At 42.1% G+C, this 24,090-nt stretch overlaps 1 protein-coding gene across 4 annotated transcripts in view; it reads left to right on the top strand.

The window, feature by feature from the left end:
• MARCHF6 (membrane associated ring-CH-type finger 6) overlaps positions 1–24,090 on the top strand; it is an 86,970-nt gene that overhangs the window by 59,203 nt on the left and 3,677 nt on the right. For 3 of the 4 annotated variants that reach the window (XM_061393872.1, XM_061393874.1, XM_061393873.1), the window contains exons 17-25: positions 862–962; positions 3,437–3,574; positions 4,488–4,692; positions 6,566–6,635; positions 9,752–9,933; positions 13,053–13,187; positions 18,306–18,395; positions 20,233–20,365; positions 21,294–21,429. In XM_061393872.1, coding sequence (XP_061249856.1) covers positions 862–962; positions 3,437–3,574; positions 4,488–4,692; positions 6,566–6,635; positions 9,752–9,933; positions 13,053–13,187; positions 18,306–18,395; positions 20,233–20,365; positions 21,294–21,429 — 1,190 coding nt within the window. The remainder of the gene's footprint in view (positions 1–861; positions 963–3,436; positions 3,575–4,487; positions 4,693–6,565; positions 6,636–9,751; positions 9,934–13,052; positions 13,188–18,305; positions 18,396–20,232; positions 20,366–21,293; positions 21,430–24,090) is intronic. The other variant, XM_061393875.1, reaches the window with a different exon arrangement.

Genomic DNA, 24,090 nt, shown 5'->3' with positions numbered 1-24,090 from the left:
AGGTTTATCTACGCCTGTGGAAGTTGGTTATCAAATACTTATTTTGTTGGTTACTTTGATAAAATAAAATGTTAGTAAACAAAAATGCCTTTTAGTTCTTTAGAGGTATAATTAATTGCCAAATTATGGGTTTCAGAATTATATTTAATTTGCATTTAAGCAATAGAGACTTGTTAATAGCTTCTAAATTAAACTCTTGGGACTTCCCAAGTGGTGCTGTGGTAAGGTATCCACCTGCCGATGCAGGAGATGCCAGAGATGTGGGTTCAATCCCTGGGTCAGGAAGATCCCCTGGAGGAGGGCATGACAATTCACTGCAGTATTCTTGACTGGAAAATTCCATAGACAGAGGAGCCTGGCTGGCTGTGTAGTCCATGGGTTTGCAGAGAGTCAGACACAGCTAAGTGACTGAGCACAGCACATTAAACTCTTAATAGAACCATCTCAAAATTTCTTCCCTGGGTGGAAAAAGAAATTGCCTAGTTAAATCTTAAGTTTTTCCAAGATAAAATTCTAAAAGCAATATTGTGTGCCCTTTGGAAACTTGTGCCATTAGTATGGGTTCTCTCTTACTGTCACTGGTGATTTATTATGAGACAGTTCTCATCCTTCATTGTGAGTTTCTAGCTCTCTTTTCATATACCATGCCATGGTTATCCTTTGTGGCTCCTGTCTGAGCCCTTGTGTCCTAGAGAGAGAGGAGCAGCTGTCCTAGGAACGCATCTTCACACAGAGTGACCCAGGTGTAGTGTGTTGAGTGAGAACACTCAGTGCCCTGGGCATACGTCTACCTAAACAGGAGTCTGCCATCTCTCACGGATGGTGACAGTGGTGCCCGGCCTGCCCTTTCTCTTGTTGCAGATTGTCTTCGGCTCCATCGTACTCCTAATGCTGTGGCTGCCTATACGGATAATCAAGAGTCTGCTGCCTCATTTTCTTCCATACAACGTCATGCTCTATAGGTAAGTTTTTGACATTTGGAAGCTTTACTAATTAAAAGTCTGTTAGGGATTTGATACTCAGAGTACATACATTTAAAAAACATTTCATTTCTCACAGATGTTAACAGTCATCTGATAACTAAATTTTTCCATATGAACATTAGCAGTTATGTTTTCCAAAGAAAGACTTTTTTCTGCAAATACAGTGTGCCTTTGTTTAGCATCAAAATGTTAGCATTCCTAATGAGAGATACTTAGTAATGTCATCTTTATATGAAAAGCATTACATCATAGATAAGGTAGCCATAGTTAAACATGTAATTACAGATGAAGATAGGATCTAGGGCTTATAAATGGAAAAATATTATTTTGATTTAAAGACTAAAGTAACCTGGAAACCTAGTCTCCTACGTTCCCTTCTTCAGTGATTTGTATCTTCTCTTCAATCATCTAAATATGCCAGGCAAATTGAATTTCTTCCTCAGATTTACTTGTAATTGTCTTTAAATCTTGTCAGTTCTAATTCTTTATGATCTCTTATATAAATCAATATGATATACCACTTAGTATTTTAGGCCTTTTTCTTTTTCTCCATTTATAATCCATCTGTAACAAATCTTCTTCCTCCATAATATGCATAGTAATATCTGGGTAGTTTAGAATGACATACAAGGCTTGGCATAATCTCACACTGCCTTTTGAGCATCTTGTCCAGTATCGTCTGACTGGAATTCTACTCCACAGCCCCACGCAGCCTCCATTGAGTCTGCCCATAAAGGCCTAGCTGTTCCTGGTCTTTCCCTCTCTGTTTGTAGTGACCTTCTGCAAGCTTTTGCTGTTTCTCCTCAGAATCCAAATTGAGGTTTTATTCTCTTGAGTTTTTTGCTATCTAGAGTAAGTTACCTCCCCGTCCTTGTATGTTTCAGTGGTTGTAGGGAGAACCAGGAAGCACAGTTGGTTTTATGTATTGTTGAAATAGTCCCATTTTGGTACTCGATTATACCTAGAAGTTTAATGGAGATTTTGTAGCAGTGTTTAGTGCATTCTTACGTTCAGCAAGATTGAAGGCCCATCATATACTAGGTGCTTCTCTGTGTACAAGGGATGTAACAGTGAACAAGTCAGAATCAAGAAAAATCTGTGTCCTTCTGGACTTGTTTTTCAGTGGGGGAGACAGCCAATAAAATAGGTAAAATATGTGATATGTCAGAGAATCAAAAGTGCTGTGGGAAAAAATGAACAAAGAAGTGACTAGTGAGGCCCTGAGGTGACAGTTGAGGAGGCCCTGAGGAGGTGACAAGGGAGTGAGCCACATGAATCTCTGAAGGCAAAGGGCCCTTTGCAGCCGGGCAGGCATGTGCTGCGTCATTGAGTTTGGGTTGAGGAGCAGCCGGAGGCCAGTTTGGCTGCAGTGAAAGAAGGAGAAAAGGAGTTGGCTGTGGGTCAGAGAGGTCGTGGGAAGCTGGGTCCTACAGAGCCTTGTAAGCCACGGTAAGCACTTCGGCTTCGAGTGATTTGAGGGGTGGGGGTTTTGGAGAGGTTGAGCAGAGAGAGGAGTGATCTGACATAGGTTTCCCAGGGATCAGTCTGGGTACTGTGATGAGAAGAGCCAGGGTTGGGATGGCCACGGCAGAAGCAGGAAGCCAGCCAGGAGGGTAGTGGCACATCCTGGTGAGAGGTGAGGGTAGCTGAGATGGAGGAAGTGGCTGTGGAGTCAGGAGAGGTGGTTCGATTTAGGGTATGATTAGGGTACAGTCTGTAGGATTCTCTGGGTGTTTGAATGAAGGGTGAAGAACTTAGGCAGCGAAGGATCTAAATTTCTGTCCTGAGCACCTGAAGGGTGGAGTTGCCATTTACTAAGAAGAGGGAGATTGTGGAGGAGCAGGGTTTAAGGAGGAGTGGGAATTTGATACTGAACACGATCAATTTAAGGTGTCTTGGGTGTTCTGTGAAACATTGGGTTGGCTCTTTGGGTATGTAAGTTAAGGATTAGGGCAGATGTCTGATAGTACATAGAAGTTTACAGAAACTTGCTGTCTTAAGCCACAGGAGGTTGCGTGCATCCAAAGAGCACATGCAGATGAGAATAGAGAGATCAGGGGAGCCTTTCATTGTGTCCAAGTCAGGGAAATGAGGAGGAACCAACACGCCTTGGCGAGGTGTCCATGGAGAAAATGTTCTGAGGAGCGCAGAGTGGCCAGTGGTGTAATACACTACTAATATTGCACGTGAGTTGAGGACCAGGACCTGCTCGTCATTCTAACAACACGACGGTCATGGCAGTCCTTATCAGGAACAGTTTTGGTGATGTTTGAGGGAGATGCCTTGTTGTCTTCAACTGAGAGTGGATGTGAGGTGATAAAGGCAGTAAGTTCATGTGACTCTTCAAGGAGTTTTATCATCATTCCATTAAATGTTTAATATGGTACAGGGTGGGGGTGACAATGGAAAATTGAATCTACATTGTGAATTATGGCTTTTTGTAATTGTCTTAGTGATGCTCCAGTGAGTGAACTGTCCCTTGAGCTGCTTCTGCTTCAGGTTGTCTTACCAGCGTTACTCGAACAGGGACACACGCGGCAGTGGCTGAAGGGACTGGTGCGAGCCTGGACTGTCACTGCTGGATACTTGCTGTAAGTACGGCAGGTACCTCGTAGGCATATCATTTGTTATCGTTTAATAACCGTTTTGAAAAAGCATGCCCCACTCAGGAAGAGTTAGTTTTAATAAGAGACATTTTGATGATATCTGCAAGTGTATATAATACTTATTAAAACTTTTCTCATCATTGCTATCCTTTTAAGGAGAATGTATACATGTTTTGGGAGGCTTCCACGGTGGGTCAGTGTTAAAAATCACCTGCCATGCACACTTACTGGATTATAGTCAAGTGTAAACATAAGTTTTATATACACTCAGAAACCACAAGTCTTGACCCCTTTACTGCAGTGTTGGCTTTCTTGTGGTGTCCCGAACTAGACCCACAGTACCTCCAGGGGATGCCCGTGTGCATTGGGTTCCACTTGAACATGTGTCCTTCTCTGACGGCTCAGTGCCTGCCATGCCTCCTCCCTCCCCATCTCATTTGTGGCTTGGAGGTTTTAGTTGAGCTGCATGTCATAGCAGACATGGTAGTTATCTATAGTGAAAAGAGAAATTGATACTTTTTTCCCTAAAATTCTTCACATAGAGTATCTTGTATATTGCACACTTTGAGTATCTTGTATATTGTACACTTTTTTTTTTTTCCAGTTACTGATTTTTCTCAGATGTTGGCTGAAGAAAACATAAAATAGATCGAATTTATGGGGTATTCTGTATGTTAATTAACTTTACATTTGGAAGGGTTTCATTTAAAGCAGGCAGCAACATTTAGAGCAGATTAAGGTAATGGTAGTGCTCTGCATAGATTCTACTTATACCTTTTCTTCCCTAAGTAATAATTATTAAGGGTCACCAATAATTATAATAATTGTTATTAAAGACAGTGTCATATCTGCTGTTTTATTCTGAGTGAGAATTTTCACTGATGCAATTTTTACACAGGGATCTTCATTCCTACTTGTTGGGAGACCAGGAAGAAAATGAGAACAGTGCAAACCAACAGGTTAACAATAACCAGCATGCTCGAAATAACAACGCTATTCCCGTGGTAGGGGAAGGCCTGCACGCAGCCCACCAAGCCATACTCCAGCAGGGCGGGCCTGTTGGCTTTCAGCCTTACCGCCGGCCTTTAAATTTTCCACTCAGGGTAGGTACTGTACAGACTTAACAGAAGATCTTTCAGATTTCTGTTGAGAGCTTTTGCTGCTGTTATTGGTGCTGTTAGTATAGAGTCCTTGGTATAAACACATCTTACAGTCTTCTGAGGAGAACCTACCTTTCACTCCTCTCATTCTACAACACGTTATGTATGTAAATGTCAGGTAAGTTTATCAAATTAGACGTGGGCCATGGAGTTGGGCTTCCATGTGCCATTGGCCCCTGCCATTTGTAAGGAACAAGAAGACCCTAGATCAAATAAGAAATTAACATTCTTGATTCATAACTGTCAGGAACTGGAATCTGCATTTTAGAGTTTTTCTCTCTTTAATCCTTGCAGTATTAATCCCAGTGCTCCAAGGAATGAGTAGTAATCTTTTATTTATATCTGATAAAACTGAAGACCAGATTGGTTAAGGAAGTGCCTGCCAAGGTCACCAAGACCTTCCTCCAGATGCTACCAAAACTAATCCTTCAGGGGTCTCCAGGGACCTTCAGGGTGTTAAATTCAATGGTCAGGTCTTAGTCCTCACCTCACTTGCTATATTAGTAGCATGTTACATGATTGCCCACTTCTTGTTCCACAAAACACTTTTTTGGAAGTTGTTCAAGAAGCTTCATGGAGGAGTCGATACTTTTAAATCTTTAAAGTTAGGAGATCAAGCAGATTTAAAAAAGCAGGTGGGAAAAGGCATTCCAGGCCTGTTGTCAGGATAGGAGGCACGTTAAGATGTATGGACCTGTAGGGAAGTGAACGGATGGAGTTGAGGCAGGAGGTGTAGGCGAACTGCCAGAGATGGAGGAGCTGTGAGAAACGAGGCTCTTCAGTTGCCAAAGATCCTTTCCTAACCAGATGGTACTTTGTGGTCCAGATTAGAGAGAGGACTACCACGGGGTCTGTCAGGCAGGCAGTGGAAGCTGACCGAGTCTCCATGCCTGGTCGTGCAGTGTTATCGCCGGTGCTTGCCATCTCCCTGCCGGAGCCTTGCTCTCAGGGCCTGGTTGGGTCCCGGCAGGAAGCACTCTTTATCTTTCTGTCCAGGATGGCCACTTCCTTCTTGCCTCAGCGTGTTTCCTTTCTGTCTACACTTTTCCATATAGGAGCCACCAGCTATAGCTATGATGATTGTTTACTTTTAAACTTAATTAAAAATAAATACCACTTGTAGACATGTGGTAAATTATCTTGAATGGTGGGTATTCCTTCACAGCATATATGTGTGTGAGATCACATTGAACACTTTAAATATATTATTAATATAGTTTAATTTGTCATTTATATCAATTAAGCTGAAAAAGTAAAAAATAAAATTCTTGTAGACATACTCTAAGTACCTAGAATTTTAAATTCCGGCATTCATTCGCACTGATCCCCGGTGAAGTGCTGGGTGGCCTCATGTACCCGTAGCTCCTGTGTCCAGCAGTGCAGGTGTAGACATCTCCATCATCAGAGTGTTCTGATTGGATGGCATTGTTAGACAGTAAGCTTTCTTTTCGTGAAAAGTTGTTTTTGAGAATTTGATAAAAATAAGTGACTATTTTTAGTTTTAATTAATAGTGAGGGAAAATGTAAGTTGATCGTGTTTTATCTTTGTGCTCTCTGATTTAAAATATATTTGCTTGTTATTTGCTGATGTATCTGATTATATGAAAGTGGAAGCGATTTCCTTTTAGCCAGAGTTATAGTTAATATTATCTAAAATGAAAATTTCCTTTTTATGTAAAATTGAAGGAGTCCTGGAAATACCAGTATAGACAGTTTGTTTTTACTGAGAGAATTGTGTTGATTCTTTGAGTGGTGTCCTAAAATACATTGAGCACATGTGACTACTGTTTATGCACTGCTGTGTTTTGCCTTGCAGATATTTTTGTTGATTGTCTTCATGTGTATAACCTTACTGATTGCCAGCCTCATCTGCCTTACTCTACCAGGTATGAGCTTATCCTAGCTCTCTGCTAATGACATCATGAAAAGATGCTACGTTTTAACAGGGTATATTTTGCTGAGATGTGATCTTTTCATCAAATATAAACTTGAAGCACTTTTCCCTTCATTTTTATTGAATGTGGGGTACATGGGGACAGAGTTGAAAGTCACAAAGTATCAGAAGCAGCTCATTGCCCCCCAGCCTCCTTGTTAGTGCTTCATAGCAGCAAGAAAATCCTAAATCATACTGATGTGTTAGTCACTTAAATCATCACTAAGTGGAAGATAAGACTTTTCAGGTCTTAATCAAGTATGCAAATGTATAGTGAGCTAGTGTCTTGATTATAGCACTCAATATAACTTTATAAATCAGATTTACCTTAAATACTTGATTTTTTTCCCATGTGGGCTAAGGCTGAGGAGGAGCAACTAGTTAATTTCAAGTGAGGTTTCTTAAAAAAATTATTTTCTGATTTGTGTAAGAGTTGTGATTTACCTTAAACTGGTAAAAATAAAGTTGTTTAAAATTTTGTTTTATTTTTAACTGTTTCTTCACTGATTTTTGACTGTTAAAACTTTGCTCCTGAGTTCACTACTCAGATCTCAGCTGTTAAAATGACAAAGCCTAGTTAACCATTGCTAAGTCACTTGAGTGTGTCTGACTCTTTGCAACCCTATGAACTGTAGCCTGCCAGGCTCCTCTGTCCAAGGGATTTTTCCAGGCAAGAATACTGGAGTGGGTTGCCATGCCCTCCTCCAGGGGATCTTCCTGACCCAGGGATCAAACCTATGTCTCTTATGTCTTCTACGTTGGCAGGTGGGTTCTTTACCACTAGTGCCACCTGGGAAGGTGCAAGGAAATAAACATATTTTTGAGAAAACTTAAGTTTTTGAACTTCGGACAGCTTTGTGGGTTTTATGTTCCGTTTTCGTTTTTATCAGAAATATTAAAAAGTTAACAAAGGAAAGAAATCCGGTTTTATTACTTGAATTTGGCAATACAAGTACTTTAATCTCGTTAAAGATTGTTAAATAAATACTTCCCTGTTAATCCAGTCCCAGCATCTGGGGGAAGGAATGCAGCTGTGTTTAATTATAGAAATACTTGTCATAGTACACATTTAAGGTGGTAAGGATGCTGTTTTCCCATAGGTTACCTTCCTATAGCTACATTTTAACTAATGTTAAGTTACTACAAACTAGAAACTAATCTGACCTCTCAAAAACACTTTAGAAGTATGTGAAGTACAGAATTAAAAGAGGGCTTTAAATTTTTTAAAACCAGCCAACCAAAACAGAACTAAAACTTTGGAGTAAAAATCAGTTCAGTTCAGTCACTCAGTTATGTCCAACTCTTTGCGACCCCATCAACTGCAGCACGCCAGGCTTCTCTGTCCATCACCAACTCCCAGAACTTGCTCAAACTGATGTCCGCCAAATCGGTGATGCCATCCAACCATCTCATCCTCTGTCTTTCCCTGCTCCTGCCTTCAATCTTTCCCAGCATCAGGGTCTTTTCCAATGAGTCAGTTTTTCACATCAGGTAGCCAAAGTATTGGACCTTTGGCATCAGTCCTTCCAGTGAACATTCAGGACTGGTTTCCTCTAGGATTGACTGGTTTAATCTCCTTGCTGGAGTAGAAATACATATACATATAGAATGCTTGACATTTTTACAGAATTATCAGTGATACTTTTAAAGCTTTAACAAGCATATATGTTTATTTCATGTGACATTTGCATGTGTTTGTCTTTAAAAATTACTTATCTTCATACCCAAGCTGTTTTGTGATATTGCAAAGAAGTCTGTAATATTATTAGCATTATGGCCTATAAACTTGACTGTTGAGGTGGTTTGATTGGGATTGGAGACAATGTGGGTCAGTGATCAAGAGCATGATCTTGGTCATGTAAACGTGAGTTCACCTTCAGCCACCACCCTTGTGTGCCCTTGGTTGGGGCCTCGGTTTCACAGTTTTCAGAATGGAGGGTCGTTACTACTTGGCAGGGTTGTTGGCTAGATTATTGAGAAAATGTATGGAAAAGTTCAACCCTTTTAGACATTCAAAAATAACACCTAAGTTTAAACAAAACAAAACAGATAACTACTGTGTCAAGGAGAAAGGGACACTGGAAATGGGGTCTTGGTCTTCTCTCCAGCCTTATTAAGGAGTAACCATGTGAAGAAATTATATAAATGATCTTGCCTGATAGATTTTTGTGGGTACATTGTGGAATTTATTTGTAATAGCTCTTTGTTTGAGGCCATCCCTTAGACAACTTTCACGTATTTCCTAAGTTTCATTTTATTTTTTTCCTGAGAAAATTAGTGTGAGATTCTTTTTTTTATTGTGCCCACTTATTAAAATAAGCTTAGTTTTCTATCTTAATGAATGAGCTAAATGAAAGTAAGTTACTCTAAATTCTTTGTAATGTTGCTGCTAAGTTGCTGCTAAGTCGCTTCAGTCGTGTCTGACTCTGTGCGACCCCATAGATGGCAGCCCACCAGGCTCCCCCATCCCTGGGATTCTCCAGGCAAGAACACTGGAGTGGGTTGCCATTTCCTTCTCCAGTGCATGAAAGTGAAAAGTGCAAGTGAAGTCGCTCAGTTGTGTCCGACTCTTAGTGACCCCATGGACTGGGATTTTCCAGGCAAGAGTACTGGAGTGGGGTGCCATTGCCTTCTCCTTTGTAATGTTACTAAATATTAAAAATATTGACAACACAAATAATAGAAAGTATATTCTCCATTTGTGTCGTGTTACGTGCACAATCATTTCATTTGATGATCAGACAGCAAGAACGCCCCACTCCGCAAGTCTGTTCGGTCCCCATAGAATAAGCAGTTGGCCTCGCAGGTCACCATGCAGGTCACAGGCAAGCTTGTACCCAGTGACTTGCTGTGGCTTGGTTGTATCTTAAGTTATGACATTCTTTAGAGTTTGGGGGATTTTGTTTTTATTTTGTTTGCTCTTAATGAAGACACTGATACATCAAAACATGTTGTCTTTTTAATAATCACTTAAAATGATCGAAAATACTAGTAGTACAACATTGACATCAAGATTAGAGTTGTTTTTGCACGATCGCATGTCTCATTTATCAGCCTTTGTATTTTCAGTATTTGCTGGCCGTTGGTTAATGTCATTTTGGACCGGGACTGCCAAAATCCATGAGCTCTACACAGCTGCCTGTGGTCTCTATGTTTGCTGGCTCACCATCCGGGCGGTGACGGTACTGGTGGCGTGGATGCCACAGGGACGCAGAGTGATCTTCCAGAAGGTTAAGGAGTGGTCCCTCATGGTAGGCCTTTCTAGTCAAAACTGGTCCTGTCTGATAGCAGTGGTAAATGTTTTTCCAGAGGTTTCTTTAAATCTTTTCACTTTGTTTCTTCACTGTGTTGATTGTGTCAAGAGATTTGAGTTTTTGAATTAAAAGGAGTATTCCTTTAAGGCAGTAGTTTTCAGGTTTTACTCTGAAAAATACAGTCCAGATATATCTGAGGGTTAGAAGAAAGTCATGCTATTAAATGATCCAGTAATGCCCTTGAGACATAAGATAGTCTGTAGAATTTAAAATCAATTTGTTTAAGTAGAAATTTCCTTGAAAGTTATTTTTTTCTAAAATTTGATTAAATTCTTTTAAACGTGACTTCAGGTTTCAGTCAGTGTTTTCTATATAAATAAGATTCTTTTAATTATAGTCTGTTGTTATTCAAGAATGTCCTGGCTAGTGTGAAAGTATAGTAGGTAATGGGAAGTATTACTCTCAGAAAAGAACTTAGTTGTCACAGGAGTGGGGGAAAATGTCACTGTAAGATGATTGTCTAAGGGTGGCAACTTATTGATTGATCATAATGTTGATTATGACTGATAAATATAGTTTAGGTCACTGCTTTATGCTTTTTCATTTGTATAATCAACTGTAGTCTTGTATCTGAATTTTTATTTTGATTTTACTAGAAGTTTAATAGCTATTTAATGTTCATGTTTAAAGAAAACCACAAGAGATTAATTGTATATTAAGAATGGACGGATTTGATTGCTATGTCATCTGTAGATAATGAGACACTTAACTCTATTTAAATAGAGAAACTAGCCAGTTCCAGTTTCCATTTGATACTCTTCCACATCATATTGCTATGTAAAGAAATAATTACTGTGTCTTAATGCACACCGTTTTAGTCTGTCGGTCGCTGTTGAAACAACTGTCCTCACTGAGGCTCCCTTAAGAAAAAGGGACATCAAGGCCACTTTAAAACTGATTTCTTTGTCAGGATTTCATAGTGGCTCTTACGTGTTATCTGTTCCTTCTTTTTGTGCCTATTTTTATTTTGCCACTTTGTCCAAATTCTGTAGCTGTGCTAATAGAGTAGCCATGTGACTAACGACTGCCATCTTGCACAACACAGATAGAGGTCATTTCTGTCATCTCAGTAAGTTCTGTGGGACTGTACTGTTCTCAGGGGAGCTAATTTGATCAGCTTGGCTAATTACCTTAACTGGGTTTATACAGAATGCTTCAGCTATATCAGTCCATCTCAGAGGTCACAGGTCAGCCTATGGGTGGGACAACCAGGGAGATGACAAACACTGGCAGTAACACTCCAAGACGGGGTGTGGAGACTTGGTCAGTTTCTTGGACAAACAGAAGCCTATTCCTGAGGCTTATATTGAGAAAAGTAGCACAGCCACTTGGTTAATATACGTAATAAGATAAAGCTAATGGAGGTGATGGAATTCCAGTTGAGCTATTTCAAATCCTAAAAGATGATGCTGTGCAAGTGCTGCACTCAATATGCCAGCAAATTTGGAAAACTCAGCTGTGGCCACAGGACTGGAAAAGGTCAGTTTTCATTCCAATCCCAAAGAAAGGCAGTGCCAAAGAATGCTCAAACTACCACACAATTGCACTCATCTCACACGCTAGTAAAGTAATGCTCAAAATTCTCCAGGCCAGGCTTCAGCAATACGTGAACCATGAACTTCCAGATGTTCAAGCTGGTTTTAGAAAAGGCAGAGGAACCAGAGATCAAATTGCCAACATCCGCTGGATCATCAAAAAAGCAAGAGAGTTCCAGAAAAACATCTATTTCTGCTTTATTGGCTACGCCAAAGATTTTGACTGTGTGGGTCACAATAAACTGTGGAAAATTCTTCAAGAGATGGGAATACCAGACCACCTGACCTGCCTCTTGAGAAACCTATATGCACGTCAGGAAGCAACAGTTAGAACTGGACATGGAACAACAGACTGGTTCCAAATAGGAAAAGGAGTACATCAAGGCTGTATATTGTTACCTTGCTTATTTAACTTCTATGCAGAGTATGTCATGAGAAACGCTGGGCTGGAAGAAGCACAAGCTGGAATCAAGATTGCCGGGAGAAATATCAGTAACCTCAGATATGCAGATGACACCACCCTTATGGCAGAAAGTGAAGAGGAACTAAAGAGCCTCTTGATGAAAGTGAAAGAGGAGAGTGAAAAAGTTGGCTTAAAGCTCAACATTCAGAAAACGAAGATCATGGCATCTGGTCCCATCGCTTCATGGGAAATAGATGGGGAAACAGTGGAAATAGTGTCAGACTTTATTTTTCTGGGCTCCAAAATCACTGCAGATGGTGACTGCAGCCATGAAATTAAAAGACGCTAACTCCTTGGAAGGTAAGTTATGACCAACCTAGATAGCATATTCAAAAGCAGAGACATTACTTTGTCAACAAAGGTCCGTTTAGTCAGGGCTATGGTTTTTGCAGTAGTCTTGTATGGATGTGAGAGTTAGATTGTGAAGAAAGCTGAGTGCCAAAGAATTGATGCTTTTGAACTGTGGAGTTGGAGAAGACTCTTGAGAGTCCCTTGGACTGCAAGGAGGTCCAACCAGTCCATTCTGAAGGAGATCAGCCCTGGGATTTCTTTGGAAGGAATGATGCTAAAGCTGGAACTCCAGTACTTTGGCCACCTCATGCGAAGAGTTGACTCATTGGAAAAGACTGATGCTGGGAGGGATTGGGGGCTGGAGGAGAAGGGGACGACAGAGGATGAGATGGCTGGATTGTATCACTGACTCAATGGACTTGAGTCTGAGTGAACTCCAGGAGTTGGTGATGGACAGGGAGGCCTGGCGTGCTGCGATTCATGGGGTCGCAAAGAGTCGGACACGACTGAGCGACTAAACTGAACTGAATTTTGTAGCAATATAGTAATATGTTTAGTAGTAATTTCATGCTTTTGTTAAGTAGCTTGAATTTTTGTAGTTATACATTCAAATTTCATTTAAACATGTAGCAAAAGGTGAGTTGTTTAAGGTATGTATTTGTTCTGTTAGGCATCAGGTCAAAGAAAAATAAACTTCACGTGAGATAAGGTGTTTGGCTAGAAGTTAGGGAGACTCTCTAACTCAATAGCCTTTGATCTCCCACTAGATAATGAAGACTGTGATCGTGGCAGTGCTGCTGGCTGGGGTGGTCCCGCTTCTTCTGGGGCTTCTGTTTGAGCTGGTTATTGTTGCTCCCCTGAGGGTTCCTTTGGATCAGACTCCTCTTTTTTACCCATGGCAGGTAAGTGTATGTCTTTTGCTCATTTTTCCTTTTGTATTTGGAATCAGAAAAATTCTCAGTTGTTTAAAGTGATTTTAAGCAGCTTGTTTAGAAAGACCCCTTAATTTTTTCTATTGTAGGAGCTCTTGTAAAATTGATCAGATGATGCATTGTACCTTTTGAAATACGCAGGTCATATAAAGTAAATACCTTACTTTATCGGTTAAAATGTCACTGTAGGCTTCACTAAAAATGCAAGCTAACGTGTTGGTCTTTTCACTTTTAGTTAGGTTGATGAGTTGCTCCTTTTAGTTTTGAGCCTTGAAGCGATAACCTACATTTTTGAATAATTACACATTTTCCCCCACAAGAGTCACAGGCTTATTAAAAAGAACATTCTGAGGGTAACTGTGCAGGTCATAGCAAAGGCCTCAAAATACACTTGGAAGAAGAGATTTAACTTTTCTGTCGTACTTAGAGCCTGAAGTTAACATCATAGACCTCAAATTTTTAAGAGAGATTAGGGAAAGAGTAGATCTTGACTTCAGTCATTCAAAGCCTTTTCAGCTTTGTTTTAAAAATAAACTTTCCAGAGATGAAAATTTTGTCTACTTTCCTGATGAAGAACCTCTGTAAACTTCAACAGCAGATACTTACTCGAGTGCTTTAGTGTGTGCCCAGACCCTGTGCAGTGTGCCTCAGACGGGAGTGAGGCTAACGCGAGGACTCCTGGGACCTTGCAGGCTGGTGGGAGAGACTGGTAGACAGTGCTGTGGTGGGGCACGCGTGAGGAGCACAGCATTAGGGGGCGAGGTCCTCACCCATCTGGCGGGGTTTCACATACAGTTTTCTGTAGAGACGACGTCCGGGACAACATAGTAGAGTGCAGAGGAGTGGGTGAGAAAAGAAGTATATTCCAGGAAGGAACAAGTGGGCAGGCCTTGAAGTGAGACTGCACACATAGGGGACACTCTCATCTGGTGTGCTCGTAGGTTACAACTTGAGTGAAAGTGAGCAAAAAAGGGAAATTGTTACGTGTATGTGATGCCTTCCTGTAGGAGCTGAATTGCAGTGTAGTGTAATAGCATCAGGGATTGAAGGAAAGCTGTTTTTCACAGAATAATAGCAGCTATGAAAAATAGAGGAGTTAAGGGAATTAAGAAAATCATTATTTTGCAATAATTAAAATAATTGATTCCTCTAATTGTCAGTGGATACTGAACCCATCAAGTGAAAGTTGATGGGTCGGTCTTTGGTTACTGTGGTGCAGTAACAAGTTACCTGACAGCCCCGGCTTACTGGCTTAAAACAATCATTTACTTTGTCCACAGAGTCTGTGGGTCAGAAGTTAAGCCAGGGTGTAATCTGCTCATATCTGATTCACGTTCTCTGGGGTCTCATGTGGGAGACTCAGGGCTGAGTGTGATTTGACAGCTTGAGCTGACATCATTTGAAGATGTCATCACTCATGTGTGGGCTGGCGCTGGTCGTTGCCCCTCATTTGGGCTCTTGGCTGGAGCTGCTAGATGTATTTGAATTTTTTATAGCTTGGTGGCTCGAGGTACTGGGGCTTATTCCATTGCACTTCAGGGAAATGAGTGTCCCAGCCAACAAGGCAGAGGCTACATCAGCTTTCATGGCCTCCTCTCACAAGTCCTGCACATCGCTTTTCACTGCCTCCTACTGGGTACAAGCAAGTCACAGGTTGGCTCAGACCTATGGGAAGTGGACATAGACCCCTACCACTCCATGGGAGAAGAATTTGCAGTCATGTTTTAAGGCCACTACAGTGCAGAAGTGGTCGTTTGCATGGTGACAAAGTGTCACCTTTCAGATTACTTGATACCCGAAAGGGAAACAGCTTCGTAGAGGAGGGGTCAGCAGACACTACCTTGATCCATGTGATCATTGCAGATGTGGCCAACAGATGCTCTGTGCCTCCTGAGGTTGTGTGGTATGCTGCACTAAAAACATCAGAACAGCCCGAGTCCAGGAGCTGTGCCTCCTGTTGGATATGAACAGTTGACGAAACATCAGCATTATACTGCCACTCTGTGACCGTGATGGATCACAACAAAATTAAGGCCGTAATTAAGGCCGTAAAACAAAATAATCACGTCTGAATGCAGGCAAAGCGTGAGCATTGTCCACACCACACAAATGATCAAATGTGCCCATGCCTGGCTGCTCCTTTGTTTCCAGCGGCAGTTTTATTAGCCTCAGTCTGTCCTGTCTTCTGGGTAAGATTTACTAAAATATCAAATTATAGATTACCAGGACTTTTCTAATGGGCTTCCCTGGTGGCTCAGACAGTAAATCATCTGTCTGCAATGCAGGAGATCTGGGTTTGATCCCTGGGTTGGGAAGATCCCCTGGAGGAGGGCACAGCAACCCACTCCAGTATTCTTGCTTGTAGAACCCCATGGACAGAGGAGCGTGGTGGGCTACTTTTCTAAATAGCATCTGGAATAGAGCAAAGCCCTGCTTCCTTACATTCTCCTCAGATCACTTCACACAGGCCAGAGAACTATCATAAGCCTTTGCTAACACTCGTACTCAGGGCTCTGAGTCCTCCCCACTGTCTGTTCTGCCTCACCACGTTGAGTAGTGATGCAGCTTGTTCGCCTGTACATGTGTTCTTGGTGGTCTTGACGGTGTCCGACATCCTGACCTTGGCAGAGTAGTTGAAATTACTGTTTCAAGAATGCTTATATGTTGTGACCCATCAGTTTCACTTTTCAGAAACCCTGCAAAGAAATATTTACGTGTGTGCAGGAGACGTGAACAGGGTTGTCCTGCTGTCATGTGGTTTTTATGATGTCAGAAAACTTAGAAGCCAGCCAGATGTCCATCAGTAGAAAATGACTAAATCTGATACATCTTTGCTTTTGAATTCAGCGCAGCAGTTAAAAAGAAGTCACACTGTGTGTTTCATTTTTTGCTTTTGTTTTGCTGTGTGTTTTAATACAGCTTGCTCTCAGATACATTTTCGAGTATAGGATAGATATAAGTTGCCAACAGCATGATATCCTTAATATTCTGGATAAAATCCCAAGTTTGAAGGAACAACTTGTGTTTTGTTCATCCCTGACTCTAAGCTGTTCTGTGGGAGTTTGGGCTCTTCTGGAATTCTAGCACAGTAGGTAGTGTGGTGTGTTTTGTTTTGTGGGAAAGAACTGCAAAGCAGAGGATTTGAAAGAGCTGGAACCTCAATGTTCTGTGTTCCTCCCCAGGTGAACATTAACTTCACTTGGGTGCCTTCTAGACTCCCAAAGGCCACGAGAGAGCTGAGCTGGTGGGTTGAAGCTTCTCTGCCTGGAGCCTGGAAGGATAGAGAAAAAGCAGAGAGGCTTTCTCCATGTTCTCATTGGCAGGCTGTTGGCTTGCTACCTTAGAGGTCTAATGAGCTAAAAGATCCTTTTGCAGCCTTGTAGGCTATTCTCAGTCTGAGCCTCTGAGCCACATTGAGCCTGCAGAGAAAAGTAACAACTGTTGTATGTAAGGAGGGGCCCAGCAGCCATAGAAAGAAAAGGTCCAGTGACAGGGAATTGCTTGCAGAGCTGTGAGCATCCAAACAGAAGATAAAAACACAGGCGATTAGGATATGTGTGAATGCACACACAGCAGCACCCATAAAACACAGTGAAATTGTCGTGGTGTTTTATAGCATGGATTTGAAACAAATTCAATAAATGAATTTAAAATGTGACCAGTCACCATTAAGGCTCAGACTGGAGATCTGGAAGACCAATGCCCAGTGCACAACTGAAGAGCAGATGATTGAGGGGAGAAGAGGTGGAGGATACAGCCAGGAGACTCAATGACACTCATAAAAAGGGTTCTACAGTGCGAAAGGCCACATTGAAACAGAAATAGACGTTCTTAAATGAATGGAAGAAAAGAACTAATCTGTAGGTTGAAGGAGCTTATCAAGTTTGGTGAAATGGAAATTGATGAGGAAAACACATATTTGGGTACATCTTGGTAAAATTTCTGAATTAAATCACAAGCTCCAAAAAGAACCGTACTGGCAATGGACTTTGTACCACTGAAACCATAGAAGGTAGAAAGGTGTTTAGAGACCACTAAGATAAAAGGGACAAAAACTATGCTTCCTGTACCCAGACAAAATGTCATTCAGTCATTCATCTGTCACGATAGAGTGGTGTTCAAGGTTATGCAAGAATTCAGTGCATGCCTCAGCCTCCCACCCCATTTTGAAGATGTTTTGGAAAACCAGCCAACCAAACTGGAAAATCAGAACAGAACAGTATGAGCAAAATCCATGTAAAACAGGTACTACGTATTTCCTGTGGGACATTACATGTATAGAAAATGGTTGGTGCCTAGGGAAACCAATGTAGAAGATACTTAGCAGATGTTAGCTGTGGTTACTGCTGCGGGGTGGTCACAGAGGACTCCAGCCGTCCCTGGAAAGGTTTCAGTTTTATGTAAGAGTAGATTTAAATATTATGTGATACTTTAAAAAAATACACAGATATTTTAAGATAAACAGAGAACAGATTATGAAGGACTTTGTGTGCCATGTTTAGGGTTGTAAGCAGGGAAGGCTCTTCAGATGATCTGATTTGCACTTTTAAGAGATCCCTTGGGTGGTGGGAGTGGCAGTCGCTTTGGCTGCCTGGTGGAGAGTGGGGTTGGGCAGGAGGCCCCCGTGAGGAACTCCGTGTGGCAGTGGGGGTCCTAGTAACAGTTCAGCAGAAGTGCCAGTGCACCAGCTCAAAATGCTTTGAGCCCTCGGGATGGCTTCTTTAGGTCAGACAGGGCTTCCCTGTCCAAACCAATAGAACAGCCTAAGAATGGTGTGATGAAATAAAAGCAGGGCACTGGTTTATTTATTTGCTTGTTGAGATCTCCACTAAAGTCAATATGTTTCTTAGTTCTCTTGGGAAAATAATGCAGATTTTTTTTTGGGGGGGCGTAGATAATAAGAATGAGTTTTGGTAGAAGCGTTGAACTTTCCTGAATTTTTTTCCAGTGTATTTATTACTCTTATATAAAATTGTTACTGATCCAACAGAACTTGTGTTTTGAAGTAAATAATGTAAGAAAATTGTATAGCCTTTGTGTTGGGTTTATTGCTAAAAACAAAACCTGTTAAGTGATTTTTATTTCCAGGACTGGGCACTTGGAGTCCTGCATGCCAAAATCATTGCAGCTATAACATTGATGGGTCCTCAGTGGTGGCTGAAAACTGTAATTGAGCAGGTAAGCAAGTTTGACTCATGGGACCTTTATTTTCCATGTTCCCACTTCTCTTCAAGTTTTCTACATTTTCCTTAATGAGGATATAATTTTTTTTTTTTTAGGAGAAAGGCACTTTTTACTCTTACCATCAACTACTCTTAAAACTTCCCTTACCTGAAGTTAACTGGTAGCTTAAAGTACCTAGAAGCCTGAGCAAAAGTAAAGGCAGAATTTAGCACGTGTGCTTTTCTTTGTTTTTTAGAGCAGGGATTCAGGTTTGTAAATCTGTAGTAGAGAAAAGAGGTCATTGTGTAAGGCAATAAAGAAAAAGGCAGGAAAAGAATAGATTTTTAAAATAGAGCTATTCTAGCTACGTAGCACCTAAGACAGTTTTATATTATGGAACTGTCAGATAATTTGGTCATTGTGATAACCTTGAAAGAGATAGGTTGTGCTTCTGTACTTCGATAATAAGGCTAGGAAGTAGGATAATTCATTTTAGGGAGATTTCTTCCAAAATAACCAATGTAGTAAATTTTGGTACTTCTTTTAAGTTTGGTTTCCTAGAGGATGGACTTACAAACAACCTACTTGTCCTTAGGGCAGCACCAAATTAATCAGGTGTTACAGTTGCATAGCACTAAAGGTACACCTCCTTTTGATGTATAGGAAATAGTTCTCAGTCCAGTGTGCACAAAAAACTAGTCCAAAAATTCCTGTACCTGGAGATGTGTGGGAGCGGGAAGAGCTATTATGTGTGTTTGCATGTGTCTCTCAAGAGAGGGCTGATTCTGAAGTGAGATGGATTGTGGGGTACATGGCAGCATATCCATTCACTGTAGGGGTACAGACCAGTTCACTTCAGAGGTTCTAGGTGAGACCCTGACCCTCTTGGAGAATAAACATTGTTGATCTTTATGACATTTTTCTCTCTGATGCATTCTTTCTCATACATGTGTCTAAGTCTTTAAAATGATTGAGAAACAATGAGCTGCTTTGCTGCATTAATTTAAATGCATTTGGGTTAAAAGGACTTTGAGGGGGTCAGAGGAGCTTGTGTGTCATTCACACTCTGATGCTCTGGCGCGTGTCCGAGGGATCCAGGGCCTGGAGTGAGCTGCACCGCACTGTGTGATCGAGCGCCAGGAGAGGCTGAAGCATTGGGGAACACTGTGCTCTTCAGTTTGGTTCCCTTCTGCACACCATGTTTGTTTTCCATTATTCCCAGGATCTCCCCACTGCCATCCTTTCTTTCCTCTGCAGTACTACTCAGTAGAACTTTCTGGATAAAATGATGGAAATAGTTTAGAAATTCTTGAATTAAAAAAAAATTTCACTGTAGCATTCTTTCATACTGAATTGTTATATAAATTACCTTTTGATTTGTTCAAATATGATTTATAACTAGATTTTTAGAAACATGCTTCCTGTTTGTAATGTTTTCTTATATTCAGATAAAATGAATGTAATCTCGAGTAGTAACACAGCTTACTCTCACACAATTTATATATAAAGTTAGTTCAAGTTATGTGGTCCTCAACTAATGTTACGGATGCCACCTGGTGGTGTATAGCACAAAGCTAGTATAGCTGTTATTCTCGATTAGATCTTACTACTTCATCTCTTAGCAGAGTTAACTGCAAAGTGTTAGGAAGTAAATGCATGTCTTTTAAAAATTTGTGGACACCACACCTATGTTGTGTTCCAGAATTTGCCTTGACTTCTGAAAAAAAACAGCCACGTTGAATCTGTTTGAGCTAGTAGATCCCGCCCCGTGGCTTGACTGCGGTAGAGATCGCCCTTTAGCCTGGAGGAATTTGTCTTGTATATTGGCTCTCACCCTCCCCCTGTGTTTCAGGTTTACGCAAATGGCATCCGGAACATTGACCTTCAGTACATCGTTCGGAAACTGGCAGCGCCAGTGATCTCTGTGCTCTTGCTTTCCCTGTGTGTACCTTACGTCATCGCGTCCGGCATCGTTCCTTTACTCGGTGGGTTTATCCACATCAGTACATTCTTGTCCCTTCCAATATGAGGTTACCTGGCTCCAAACGCTTTATTGTAAATATAAATCCAGCTAAAACAATGATTTTCAAAGACTATTTTTTTTAGATTTCACTAGTCAGGGCAAGATAAGGATAATAAAACTCTCTGTCACAGTTTTTTTCTCTAGGCAGGTAAGAAAGTGTTGACACGTAAAAAAATCTTCTTTAGCATAAAAGAAAAACCAAAGAGGAGATGCTCATTTGTGACACTTAAACATGTAGACAGCTGAACAAGCCTCACACAACCTTAAAGCACATGTTCAGTAATATAGACAGTTTTCCCCTCCAGGTATTTTTCTTCTACTGAGTTCCCTGTCTCAGTTACCTCCATGATCATCCAACAAATAGCATGAATCAGAGACCTTGAAGGTCTTACATGTCACCTGAGGCTCCGCTCTTCTGACTCAGCTGGCTTCTGAGTGCTGCTGATCTGACCCCAGGAACCCGTTCTCTCATCTGTTAGCCCTTGCCTGCCTCCTGTTGAGACAGAGATTGGCTCTCACCGCAACCTCAGCTGTCTTGTCTCTGGGTTTCTCTGCTCAGAACCCGCTACCACTAACTCATTCTCCACACTGCAGCCACGATGACCTTTCAGAATAACAAGTCTTACTGTTCAAGACTTCCTGGTGAACATGCTTTCTTTGGTTGCTCTGTGGCCTTCAGAGCACAGTCTAGCTCCTGGGGTAGTTCACGGGGCTCCTCCTCTGGCTAGGGCTGGCCCCAGGCACTCCTGGCTTCACTCTGGGTCGTACAGGATGAGTTTCAGTTAAGCTCCCCTTCCCTCTTCTTAGGGAAGGGATGTATTTTCATTTCACTGTCTTTCTGTATACACTGTATATATACTTAAGAATTCTCCTTTCTTGTTGTTTTACAGGTGTTACTGCGGAAATGCAAAATTTGGTCCATCGGCGAATTTATCCATTTTTGCTGATGGTTGTGGTGTTGATGGGAATCTTGTCCTTCCAGGTCCGCCAGTTTAAGCGCCTTTATGAACATATTAAAAATGACAAGTAAGTCCAGACTTCATTGGTTTATCTGCCCTTGTTAAAATGTCGTGTACCTTAACTATTGTGTCTGATGTGATAAATCACATGAGGGAAAAGTGCTCAGATTCTGGATGTATTTTGAGGTAGAATGAACAGGATTTGCTAACAGGTTGGGTGTAGAAAGTAAAAAAGAGAGTTATTAAGTACTTGGCTTGGATCAAACAACCAAAAATACAGAATTATTGATGGAGATGAAAAAGACTGAAACTCGTTTGGGGGGGTAGATTTTTTTTAATGTCCATTTGAAGTACTTTTCAGTCTGTTTTCAGATGTCTTGGTCTGGCAGTATATTAAGTAGTTTTAGATAAAAAATAAGAAACCTAAAGAGAAAAAAAAAGAAACCTACACTAGGAGCTAGCAGTTGTGCCTAAGCCCTTCCTGTAGCCACGGGCCAGTGGGTTACTCTGCCTGTGGCTGAGAGAAGAGGTTGAGGTTACGTTAAAGTGTTGTGCTGCACTCTCTTTTGAGGAAACGTGCTACCTGCCCTCTACGAAAACCCCTTCTGGGGTAACAGCCCTTTGACCCTCTGTCTCCTACTGGAAGGCAGAATCCTCTTCTGCTTTAACGGTGTTTCACAGAGGAAGTGCGTCTGTCATTCTCCATCCTCGTCTGCCCGGGAGAGTCCCAGTTTACACGTGCCGCCTTCGTGTCTTTGTTAGCAGCCACCGGCCCCCACCCCCCCCACCCCGAACCGGCTCCTGTTTAGTCATGAGAGCCAGCTTTGGACAACAGATTATTTGGTCACCTTGTTACTCTGAGGACTCTTACTTAAGAGTAACTTTTTAAAGAGTGAAATCTAGAGTGTTCAGGGCTTCTCCAAATGACTTACTGATGATGTAAACACTAGACCTCTTAGGGAGTCAGAGTGTAAGTTCTGTCAACCATGAAAGAATGGGGAGGGGTTTGGCACGATTTCAGCACGATTCAGTGCTGAAAGTCAGTTTGTCTCACCTCCCCTGTCTTGGCAGTGCAGTAATACTGCAGTAACACACAGGAGACACGCCCTCAAGGAGCTGCCCGCAGCCCAGCGCACTCTGTTGTCTTTCCCCTCCGTCTCTCTGTGCAGGCGCCACGGAGGCCACATCCTGTTTGCAGTGTATATCTCTCAGGGCTTGATCCCTGGGAGGCGCCGAGGTTGCCTGTGTGTGGCGGGGGGCGAGGGTACCAGGACTGCCTGTGGGCTCAGAGGCGTCTTTTTCTGCCCCTACTTTTTGGGTCCTGGGCACGTTTACTTTGCTTTTCTCTGTGTGTTTGATATCTTGATATGGTTTGAACTTCAGGTGTGTGTCAGGTAGTGCCCTATGGATTATGTCAGGTACTACTAGGTTGGCATTGTCTAAAACATTTACAAAATCCTCACAGTTTGAAAAAACACTGTTTGGTTGGGGAACAGTGGGATAAGGAATGGTTACCTTCAGAAAATAATCAGGAGGACAAAAAGAAAGGGCTTAAACAGTGAGCTCATGACAAAGAAGCTGTAGGATTAGTGGAATGTTTTTAATAAGCTCCTTGGCATAAACTGCCAGAGCACCTTGTGCGGCATATGTGTTGGCAGAAGAGTGATAAGATGAAAGTCAGGGTGGAGAAAATCATGGTGAAGAAGAAAAGCTGCTGAGTCCTGAGTCCTCAGCACATGCCAGGCCTCCGTCCCTCAGGCTTTTGTGTGCTTGCTGTTGGCTGCAGCAGTGCCCAGTGCCCTGTCACGGGCTAGCTTCCCTCTCCCACGCTCACGCCATCGGGTCAAATCCTGCTGGGCACTTCTGGATCCCTGTTGCTGACTCCAAGTGGGTGCACTTGTTCCCAACCCCTGGCCCAGCTTGTTGCCATCAGCTTTGCACCCACTTTTCTCCTGGGGTCAGCCTCCAGGAGAGGCGCATTCCTGCTCCTCCTCCCCAGCTCCTGCGGTTGTTACGGGGACGCTGTCCCTGGTAGGGGACTCCAGCCTCGTCACTCCAACTGCAGGAACTTCCATCTCCATCTCTGCAGCCCTGCTCCATCTGTCGTCACCTCCCTGCCACCACATTGCACAGGTTACGGACAGTTAGTCTTCTTTCTTGGACCATAAACTCCTACCTTCTGTCAGTCCCTTGCACACACACTTCTCCGCTGGACCTCCTTGAAGACTTTGCCTTTTGATTTCTCCTTTTCTTCAGAGCTAGAGCTTTTCAGAGTTTGACTCTCCTCCCTACCCAGCTTCCCGGTGATATTTCCAGTCCATTTCTTCAGATCTGTCCACTTACCTGTGTTGTAAAATATGATCTGTATGATCTGTAAGACATAAATCCCCTGAGTAAGTGTACTTGACCTTACCTACCTCTGGCCTCCAGGGCTCAGTTTCTGAGGGCCCCTGGCCTGTGGACCAGAGCGTATTCTCCATCGCACAGCATCCGAGGCCACTGACCTGTGAGTCTCTGTCTCCCATAAGCCGCATGGCTTGCTACGAAATGCCTGCTTTTGTGCTCGTGGTCATTCTAGACCCCCCATTCTACCTCCCTAAGTATTGAAGGGTTCTGATAGGGAGTGAAGTGATGTGATTTACATTTTTAAAAATGTATCACTGGCTACCCCGAGGAAGGATGTTTAGTAAGGAAGATGACAGAAGAGAGTAACCAACCTGTTTTTACA

The sequence above is a fragment of the Bos javanicus genome, chromosome 20, assembly GCF_032452875.1.
Source record: "Bos javanicus breed banteng chromosome 20, ARS-OSU_banteng_1.0, whole genome shotgun sequence".
NCBI lineage: Eukaryota > Metazoa > Chordata > Mammalia > Artiodactyla > Bovidae > Bos > Bos javanicus.
Note: the sequence above shows the minus strand (reverse complement) of the source record. Positions and strands in the feature narration are given on the sequence as shown.